Raw genomic sequence first — 10,447 nt, 5'->3', positions numbered from 1 at the left:
GCAGAGTAGAAGAACAAGAAGAAGAAGAAGAAGAAGCTGCAGGATCTTTGGGTGCTGGTGATGCAGCAGGAAAAGAGAAGCAACATTGGAAAGAAAACTTTGGGGTTCCTCTTGGGTTCCTGGTGCTACATCTGGAGTTGAGGATGAGGTTGCGCAGTGAAGGTTTGCTCTTGTGAAGATGATCTTGGAAAATTCTGTCACCATGTGATCCTTGGCGGTGGCCGCAGAAGCTTCCAGAATGTTTCTTCTTTTCTTTTTACTGCCGTCGCTGGTCAGAGGTCAGGTGACTGCAGATGCCTCTTGGAGAAACGTCAGTGACTCCTTCAACGCCAGCTCTCCGGAAACTCTTGGGTCCACCCCGGACCCGACCGGGCCTTCGTTCAGCACCTCGGAAGCCCCCCTGGAGGATGACTGGTCACCAGCGGAGACCTTCCTGTACACGGGGGACTCCTCTGTCGTGGGGGCGGCGCGCTGTTCTCGGGCCTACAGCCCCCCCGGGCGGCCGGGCCCGCTTCCGGGCAGCATGCGGACTTCCCTCCGGCCGGCCCTGGACGCGTTGGCTAACACGGCCAACTTCCTCAACATGATCTTCCAGGCCAGCGACTTGCGTGAGAGCTCGGTTCCCGAAGACATGGAGTGGTACCACGCCCTGGTCCGAGCCCTGCTGGAGGCCGCCGGGCCGATCCGTCTGGCGCTGCTCACCTTTGACTGCGACCCGACTGGCACTGCCCCCCAGCTGGTGCTCCGGGCCAGCCGCGGCCCCCAAACTGGGGCACCCAGCATCTTTCTCCAGGACTTATCCAAGACATGGGACGGCCTGCACCCGCCCGCCCCGGCCCCGGACGACGGCTGGTTCCGTCGATTCAAGTTTCCGGACACGGCCCGGCCGCCCGCCCTCGCTAAGCGAGTCCTGCTGAACGACCTGAGCACCTTGGAAACGCCCAAGTGGAGTCGGGGCGACAGCTACGTGAGCAATGGCAGCGGTGTCCGCTGGGCCGGCGCCCCCTACCTGGACTGCAAAGATGGCCGCTTCGTACCCAGGTGGATGCTCACCTTGTCCACCGCCTTCTACGGCCTCAAGCCCGACCTCACCCCCGAGTTCAGGTCAGCACAATTGCGATCCAACTCGAGCTTGGGACTCGCCATGTGAGTGATTAATCCATTAAAATGTGTGTGCGTAGGGGTGTGATCCGCGTGGACGTGGACATCCAGAACATGGACGTGGACCAGTGCAGTACCCAGGACGGATGGTTTGCAGACACGCACCAGTGCAACCGCACCAGCATGGAAGTAAATAACATGTCACTGGTTAGCATGTCGCTAACAGAAAACAAACAGAATGTCAAAATGAAAACTACCCTGGAAAATCCCAAACTATTCTGACCCAGGTTGGCTCCATTCATAATTCGAGTCCTTTCCCCGGGTGGTCTATTTAAAGATGGCGGCTGCAGATGTTCTGCAGGATTATGGCGTTAATCCAGCCCGCTGACACACTTCCCCTCCCTGGCGGAGGTCTGAAAGCAGTAGAAGCGAAAAAATAAAATACAAAACAAAATTCCAAAGCCACAGAGTCCCATCCTACCTGCCAGGCTTAGCGGATACACAAAGCTAACAGAACCTTTCAGGGATGTCAACACCAACCGAGGCTTGTTAGCCACATTAGCTTCAACATTTAGACGCGATAAATTGTGTTTTTGTTGTTTATCTACAGTAAAAAAAAAAATGCTAAGATAGTTCCAGAGCAACCCTAATCAACCAAGGCCTGTTAGCCACATTAGCTTCAACATTTAAATGCTAATTTGGAGCTTCAAATGCAAACAATGATGTTTTTGTTGACTGTTAGTTGCATTATTTTCTGCCTTTAGACACAACAACATGTTTTTGTCATCAGTTTTTTTGTGGCTATAGTGGAACCAAAGCTAACATGACTCAATAATGTAACTACAGCATCCAAAATGGCGGCATACCGATATAAAGGACCGGCGTTAAAATATAATCCATATCACTTTAATGTTCAGCTTGCACCATTTACGGGATATACTTTGTGTGCGCGTGTGTGTGCTCGTGTGCGTGGCTGACCGACCGACGGTCTTCCTTCAGAGAAGGATAAAACACTCAGGCGTGGTTTTATGCATCCATTTAGCTTTTAACGTAGATTAACACACAAGTAAGAATGTGTGTGTGTGTGTTTACTATTTGTGAGGCAAACAAAACTCAGTGTGAAAATGTTTTATGCGAAAACGTTACATAATTTTTTTTTATTAGTTCGCCATTCTATGTGCAGTAAAATTGTCTTCTTGATTCTTCCAAATGTTAAATTGGAGTCAACGGTAAAATGTGCACACATTGAGTAGAAAAGTGAAAAAGTTGCTCGTTTGCCGCAGTGTGTGCCGATTAGCGGGCGAGGTTTCCGGCTGGGTCAGTACTGCTGCCGCTGCAAAGACGGATACTACGACCCGGACGCGGCCAATCAAGACGCAGGTATGACAAATGGACTTTTCGGGTTTTGACTTTGGGGTAGGGCTCAAAATTCCTCTCTAGCACGGCGGGCCGTTTTTGTGCAGATGACTTCGGCGCGTGCTACCCGTCCTTGCCGACGTGCGTGCCGTGCTGGCCGGGGTGCGGGCGGTGCCGGGACGGCGCCCCCTGTCGGGTCCAGGAGGACGGACCCTTGAGGGCCGTCGTCATGGCCGCCCAGGGGACCTTCATGGTGCTGGTCTTTGTTAGCATGCTGGCCGCCTACCGACATCGCAGGAGCAAGGTAACAACTGCAAAAACGAAATTTCCAAGACTTTGCAACATGGCGGACACACACTACTTTTGTCTAAAAGTTTCACTTCGCTTTATTAGCGCATTAACGTTTGCTTTCCGTCTTTTCAGCGGATTCGTGCGTCGGGCCTCCTGCTGCTGGAGGCCATCTTGTTTGGCTCGCTGCTCCTCTACTTCCCAGTAAGCGAAACATTCTTCATGCAAAGCTTCTGTCTGCTTAGCTTTAGCTTAGCATCGCTGTCTCGGTCGAGAGCTTCGTCTCCCTGGTGTTGCTGGCAGACCTCGACGGCGAGCTCAGCATTTGCGCTGATTAAAAGGACACGTTGAGTGCACGCCGTCCGCTTACGCGCGTGCGTCGTCAACACAATCATGTATCACTTTTTTTTTTTTTGGAGCTGATGCTCTTATCTCGAGTGGCTGGACGGTCTAATTCCTGGATTACCGGATGACGGCGCCAAACGGCTAGCATGTGAAGCCAGAGCAGTTATGAAAGCCATGATGTGCGCAGGTGTTCATCCTCTACTTCAAACCCAGCACCTTCAGGTGCATCCTTCTCCGCTGGGTCCGCATGTTGGGCTTCTCCATCGTCTACGGCACGCTCACTCTCAAAATGTACAGGTCAGATCAGAGCACGTGCATGGACAGAAAAGTTGACAGCATCCAACATTTTGCACCTCACAGATGACCTCGAGAGACTCCGAACTCCTCGCTGGGTTCGGATTAACAGCGTGGCTCCAAATTGTAGTCTGGGTTAAGGTCTGCCATCTGGAAAGTTGTCAATGTTCCTCCAGGGTTCTGAAGGTGTTCCTGTCCCGCACGGCCCAGCGAGTTCCTTACATGTCCAGCCTGCACCTTCTGAGGATCCTGGGCGTCATGCTGATGACGGCCAGCTGGTTCCTGTGCGCCTGGACGGTGAGCGTCCTCCAGAACCGAGACAGGAACATTCCCGTCATCGTCAGCACCACCACGGCACAGGGTCAGGGCTTTGACCTTTGCTACCTGGACCGCTGGGACTACATGATGGCCGTCGGTGAGGACCAGAAGAAAATCTTACCCGCTAGCAGATCAGCTGATTGTCACTGACGCGCTCCCACAGCCGAGCTTCTGTTCCTGTGCTGGGGCAGTTCCCTGTGGACCACCGTCCGGCCGGTACCCTCGGCTTTCCACGAGCCTCGCTACATGGGCATCGCCATCCACAACGAGCTGCTTCTGTCCACCGTCTTCCACCTGTGCCGGTAAACGGCGAGCTGGATCGGCGTTGCCATAAAGGAACCGGCCGGAGAATTAATGTGTTCTTCCCCCTTCAGCTTTTCGTTTCCTTCTCTGCATCCTGACTGGATGCTGCTGCTCTCCTTTGCGCACACCCACGTGACCATCACGGTGACACTCGCGCTGATCTTTATCCCCAAGGTAAAGAACATCCTTGGGGACGTGAAGTTCAGTCTTGCTTTCAAAACAGGAAGTGAAAATTCTGTGGTCTTCTGACAGTTCCTGTACATGAGCAAAGGTGGCAGGGAGGAGATCGCCGCCGAGGTATACGAGGACGAGGTGGACCTGCGGCGCTCTTACCTCAACAGCAGCTTTCGCTCGGCCTGGAGCGAACGCAGCGTGGATCCCGATGACTTTCGGGTAAAGTTCCGACAAAGTTGTCATTTTGCAGCAGGACAGAAAAATATATCGCAAACCTTTCCTCTGACGTTTGTCCATTTCTGTCCTTCCGTTACCTGCCTTGTACTCAACCAGGACGAACTCAAGAGATTATACATCAAATTGGAAGTCAACAAATCCAAGAAGATGACAGCAAACAACCCCCACCTGCCAAAGAAGCGAAGTTCTCGATGCGCTTTGGGCCGATCGCTTATCAAGCGCATCGCTGAGATCCCCCTGAGCCGGCAGTGCAGTCGCGAGGACCGAGACGGATCCTTCCGGAGCAGGAATCACTCCGGCTCTTTCAGGAGGACGCCGGAGAACCTCAGCATCAGAAGTTCCATGAAATCCCGATCCCCGTCTCTACGCAAGTGTGATCATTACTACACCCACGAAAGAGATTCATCCTCGCGGGATTCCTCCAGACTTCGGGCTGACGTGGCCAAAAGATCGTCCCAAAGATCAGAGACGGACTCTTTAGACATGCACCCGGCGGTCTGCAAATCAGTCAGCGCGCAAAATTTAACCATCGATACCAATTTCTTGCACCTTCCTGATCACAGCAGGCTTCACAAGTCGTGGAGTCTCACATCCACTCATTCCATGGAGAACATGTCCAAGGGGACGGGATCCAATCTCTCTATTAGCGAGCAGACCAGGAGCGCTCTGCAGTCAGAGACTTACGACAAAACCGAGGTGTGCCCTTGGGAGGTGGAGCCGGAACATTCGGGCGATAAGAGCCAAAAGCGTGTCACCTACGCAAATTCTCAGGAGGATGAATGTCCGTCCTCACCGGTTGCTCTGGTATGTCCCTGGGACCATTTTCCACTCACGCAGAACAACCTATCGCAAGACAAAGGTGACGCCGAGTCCCCCAAAGTCCCGGTCTCCGCCAGTGCGCCGGGTTCTCCGAGAACCAAAGCGGACAAATATCAGCGAGTTTTTTCCTTCCGACATACAACCACCAAGTGGCTCTCTGTCAAATCCTTCCTGACGTCGGTGGAAGCGGCTAACAAAACAAACAAAGATGAAGTCCTAGATAGAGAAGGTTCCCAAAAAAGTGTCTCGTCGTCATCCAGGTCGTCCGTTCGGCGTCCGAGCGTGGAGAAGAGGGCGCTTCGCAAGAGAAGCATGACCACGACAGATGGAAAACCGTGCCTGGTGAAGCAGAACGCCGTGCGACTGTCCTCCGGGGATTCGTCCGACAGGAGCCCCAGAAGGTTGGTGATTGTCAGATCCGCCGTCCATCCCGTCGATACGGACGACGGCACCTACGAAAACGTATACCTGTCCAGGCAGAGTAGCAAACGAAGCAGCATAAGCACCTGCAGTTCCAGGACACCGTCCACTCACAGAAGAGGAAGCAAACGAATGGTGGCGGCGGCGTTGAAAAACGTACCTCAAGCCGACGTTTGTCCGTGGGAAGGACTGGCGGAGGCGGTAAAGAAGCAGCAAAGCTTGAAAGCAGACGTTTGCCCGTGGGAAACAGAAACGCCTCAACAGCAAGACACAGTGACAAGGAAGGACAGTGGTCGGGGGGACGCGTGTCCTTGGGAGTCTCAAGATCTTACGGAAAATCCGTACGCCATTCCGGTAAAGACCCAACTGTGTCTGAAGCCATCCGTGGATGTATGTCCCTGGGAGGCAGCAGAAGCTCCTGTACCCATCATCAAACAAGATAGCGAGTATGCTAACGTTTGCCCTTGGGAAGAAGAAGTCGTGTATGAGAACCTAAACCCTGTCCAGACCAAGGGGTCCCTCAAGGTGCCCACACGACGGGAAGCAGCAAAAGCCGCAGTCTTCCCTGGTGCGTCAAAAGAACAAGTTCCTGCCATGCATCAGGACAGGAAAATGAACCGGACCCAAGAAAGTTGTCCGTGGGACTTTCCGGAGCCACCAAAAATGACGGATGGGAAAGCAGAGGCAACAGCTTCGCAAATTACCATCAAGGCAGATATTTGTCCTCGGGATCCTGGACAACAGATCGGGCGCCTGGATTCCCAAGTAGAGAAGACACACAGCGTTCAAGGAAATATTGTCCCCTGGGAGACGTCAGAATTGGAAAAACCGGAGCTCTCGGAAATGTCCAGAAACATCAGACAAGATACTGCCCGTGAAAACGTCTGCCCGTGGGAGGACACCACGACGGTCGAAATTGGGACCGAACGACCAAAGTCTACACCAAGGCAAGACAGCACAAGGGAAGATGTTTGTCCTTGGGAGACAAATGAGCCAAATGTTCTGAAAAAGCAGGACAGTTCTAAAGAAAGTGCTTGTCCATGGGAGACAGAAGAACCAAAAACCCTGAAAAAGCAGGACAGTTCCAGAGGAAGTGTTTGTCCATGGGAGGCAGAAGAACCAAAAGCCCTGAAAAAGCAGGACAGTTCCAGAGAAAACATTTGTCCATGGGAGACAGAAGAACCAAAGGTTGTGAAGAAACAAGGTTCTGGAGAAAGTGTGGACCAGCCTAAGGTTCTGGAAAAGCAGGAGTCCTCTAGACAAAGTGTTTGTCCATGGGAAACTGAAGACACAATGTCTGCCAAGGGACAAGATACCACAAGAGATGTTTGCCCGTGGGAAAAGGAAAACCCTCAAGACGCTTCTGAAACTCATGTGGGAGGAGACAAAGTTCTCAAGAAAGAGGACAGCTCTCGGGTTAGCGTCTGCCCTTGGGAGACTGAGGACGCCACAGAGCAAGAAACCTTGCTTTCAGAAACAGGAGGAACGAGCGGTGACCAAAGTGGCCCGCTTGGTACTCCTGCTGAAATCCTGGAGCCGCAAACATCAACCTCGCCCAGCGGCGAGATAGAAGACATAACAGAAGAACAGGACACAACGGACGAACTCAAAGCCAGCCTGGCACTAGGCCGTCGTGACGCCTTGTGTCCCTGGGAGATGGCAAGAAGTCGCTCGGGATCCTTCGCTGACAACAACTCTGACATTTTCACGTGGGAGCCCGAGAACATCCCTGAGGAAGACGAGGAAGACGATGCCGAATGCGCGGCGGAAGCGTTCATATTCCCGCCCGACTTGTGACCTCAAGGCCTGACGAGAACACGTGAAGGCTTTTCAAGGAACCGGGTTTTGAGGAGACCTTTTAGAGATGCATCTGCGTGCTCCATCCATCCATCCATCCATCCATCCATCCATCCATCCATCCATCCATCCATCCATCCATCCATCCATCCATCGTCATGCAGCATAGTCAAACGAAATAAACCTTCGTATTTGTGAATGTCCATTTTTATTTGCTTTTTTTGTTTGAGTGATTTAAAATAAAGACAAAAAGAGGAACCAAGAGTGTGAGAATAGGCAAAATTTAAGCAACCAAAAAGTGCTCCAATCGTGGACTTTGAATGCAGCACTACCTGGAGGCTCATTTGGACCACTGCACTGCCTCTGCTTTGGGAACTTTGTAGTTGAGGGCATCGAATTCTTCTTCGGGCTTTAGGTCTGGACCGGGGATCATCACGGTCTAAAAAGAAGGAGCTCAAGTTGCAAAGCGCCCTTCGGGGTGACCTGAAGTGACGGCAACCGCTGCTTACTTTAATGACGGGGGCCTTGGCGGGGGCCCAGGACGGCACAATCTTCCCGTGAAGTCGCCAGCGTCCGTATGGGTTGACCAGGTGCCGCTCCATGACCAAATATTCCAACACGTCTTTGGGCTGAGCTTCGTCGCCCAGCATCAAGCGGCCGAAGCGGTCGTAGATGGCCAGAATCTGCCGGAGGACGCTTTGTCAACGCAAATGCTCCAACTCTTTTTCAATAAACGTATGCAAAAAAAATAGAGATATAAAATAATATAAAATATAAAAAATAAATAAATAATATATATAAATACAAATAATTTTTCAATAAACGTATGCAAAAAAAATAAAGAAATGTAAAACAATATAAAATATAAAAAATAAATAAATAATATCTATAAATACAAATTTAAAAATTAAATAATTGTATTTTAAATGATTTACCAAGTACAAAAAAGAAAATAAAAAAGCCTACGAGCCTTAAAAAAAACAAAAAAAACACCTTGCATGTTTGAGCAATAGCCTGACCAATTCAGCTCAAGTGTCTTACCTGTCGAGAGTGCATGCGGACCGTCACCTGGCCGTAGAGGTTGCCCTTAGAAACCATGTCGGGGCAGCGGGCGTGAACCACGCGGGGCGGCTCCAGCGACTCCACCAAGCGCCAGCGCAGGGTCTTGTAGCGGTTGCCCCGAGTCATTTCCTGCCATGAGGAGAGCTGAGTTGCCACCCCAACAAAACCCAACGACTTTTTGTTGTCTTTTAGTTTTTTGGACTAATTAGCTATTATTTAGATGGTCAGTGTAGCCAGAGCACGCCTTACCGGGTAACAGCGCTCCGTCACCAGCGAGTGAAGCTTCTCTCTGTTGAAGCTGTTTCAAATTCCATGACAATTAGTGTCATTTTGTAACACACGCCCGATTTACAGAACCATTCATTGACAACTAAGAAATCCCGTACTTGCACAGCACGTTGTGAGCCTCCGTGAAGATTTCCAGGGCTCGTTCGGCAAAATCCTTGGAGGAGAACCCGGAGTCGAACTCTTTGATCTTACGAATTCTGAAAGGATGAAAAGCAAAACATTTTGTGACCCTTCCTAAAAGATGTCCGGGCCTATTCGCGACGGCGTAATCTTACGCCAACTGTGAGGAGGCGCTCTGCCGCAGTTGCTCCGTGCGCTGCTTCAAGCCTTCTTTGGACAGAGAGGAGAGACGAGCATCGCCTTCGGGAGGAACGTAGGGGTCAAAGATTCCCGCTGGAAGACAGCAAAACAGACTCAACAGTGAACAAAGAGTGAAAAGGTCGCGTCACATTTGTTTTGAAGTCATCTTTCTACCACTAGGTGGCATGTTGGACAATTGTGACAGGAAGAGTACAGATTTATTTTCAAATTAAGAGCAAATTAATCGGAGCAGTACCGGTGCAGGAGATATTGATGGGCCTCTCCATGTACTCCTGCCGGAACACAACACCAGCCGCTCTGGCCTTGGCTTCGGGGTTGACATCCTTCTTGCCCTTCACGCCCACGGGCGGTGGGATATAAAAGCGCTTCTTGGTCCGCACGGGCACTAAAAGCGGCACGGGGTGCCGCGGCACGCCCGCTGAAGTTTGGGATACCTTGTGGGAAGATGACGGGCAAAGGCTCAGTCATTTATTCGCTGCTGAGAGGAGTTTATATGCATGCTAACCAGTCACTAGCTAACGCTACGTTCAGGCGGTGACTTAAAATGTGCAATTAACGCGTCAACTAGATCAACAAAATGAGTCTGCTTTGTTGAACAAAATGCTTCAAAGGTGAAATGGTCGTTTACCTTCCATGTCGCTCGCTGCAACGCCGCTAGCGTCCTCGTTGAGGGCGCCGCCATCTTGATGCCATTTAGCGGAAATTGTAAAGAAAACTATTTCCGGTGGTGTTTCCTGAACGCACCATTTCTTCACAGACAAATACATACAATTAATATTTACATTTTTAAATGCTACTACTGGTTTAACAGAATCTTAAAAGTAACAAAAGTAAAAATGTGATTTGACTCACAGACACCATAGCCTTTTGATAATTTAGCAACAATTTTAGTAAATTGCAACACATTTACACAAATACATATATTTGTACTGTTTTCCACGGTATTTTGCGGGAATCGGCCTGGGAGATTTAAAAAAAAAAAAAAGTTCAGCTTTTCTGACGTTGCGTGCGCGCGCACCGCACCCCAATGCGGTCCCGTGACGTCAGGGTAAACGTGGCCGCGCGCACGTGATCCAACAAAGGGTGAGCACACAAACCTGACATGACGTCACACATGCATCCGCTGATTGTCGTATATATTTTTTTAAGTATCACAAATCTCATATCATTTTAAAATTTGACGTGATAAAGCTACATATCATAAATGTATGTTTTTATTTTATTAGACTCGTAGTGTTGAATATATTGTAATATTTCAGGACACGGACAACACGTAACACGTCCACGGATAAAGTGAGTATAAACGATTGAATGACACTACAAC

General features: G+C 50.5%; 2 protein-coding genes across 3 annotated transcripts; one reads left to right on the top strand and one right to left on the bottom strand.

Moving 5' to 3' along the window:
• Positions 1-238: 238 nt before the first annotated feature.
• On the top strand, positions 239-7,525 carry gpr179 (G protein-coupled receptor 179). Its single transcript, XM_061273763.1, has 11 exons — positions 239-1,104; positions 1,182-1,290; positions 2,385-2,481; positions 2,565-2,761; positions 2,881-2,949; positions 3,278-3,387; positions 3,561-3,799; positions 3,866-4,004; positions 4,077-4,179; positions 4,258-4,398; positions 4,513-7,525. The coding sequence occupies exons 1-11, from the start codon at positions 239-241 to the stop codon at positions 7,450-7,452; spliced, it is 5,010 nt and encodes a 1,669-aa protein (XP_061129747.1). The 3' UTR covers positions 7,453-7,525.
• Positions 7,526-7,643: 118 nt separating this feature from the next.
• mrpl45 (mitochondrial ribosomal protein L45) lies at positions 7,644-9,834 on the bottom strand. Of its 2 annotated transcripts, none has more exons than XM_061274245.1 (8): positions 9,752-9,834; positions 9,359-9,557; positions 9,078-9,195; positions 8,901-8,999; positions 8,764-8,812; positions 8,494-8,658; positions 7,962-8,135; positions 7,644-7,891 (listed from the first exon to the last, which is right to left on the bottom strand). In XM_061274245.1, exons 1-8 carry the CDS (start codon positions 9,803-9,805, stop codon positions 7,793-7,795), a joined length of 957 nt encoding a protein of 318 aa, XP_061130229.1. In that variant the 5' UTR covers positions 9,806-9,834; the 3' UTR covers positions 7,644-7,792. The 2 variants fall into 2 exon arrangements, with proteins under 2 accessions (XP_061130229.1, XP_061130230.1); XM_061274246.1 differs by having other exon boundaries at positions 8,494-8,643.
• Between the last annotated feature and the right edge of the window lie 613 nt (positions 9,835-10,447).

The sequence above is a fragment of the Syngnathus typhle genome, linkage group LG3 (assembly GCF_033458585.1).
Source record: "Syngnathus typhle isolate RoL2023-S1 ecotype Sweden linkage group LG3, RoL_Styp_1.0, whole genome shotgun sequence".
Classification (NCBI taxonomy): Eukaryota; Metazoa; Chordata; class Actinopteri; order Syngnathiformes; family Syngnathidae; genus Syngnathus; species Syngnathus typhle.
The sequence above is the reverse complement of the archived record's forward strand: the minus strand, read 5'-3'. Positions and strand labels throughout refer to the sequence as shown.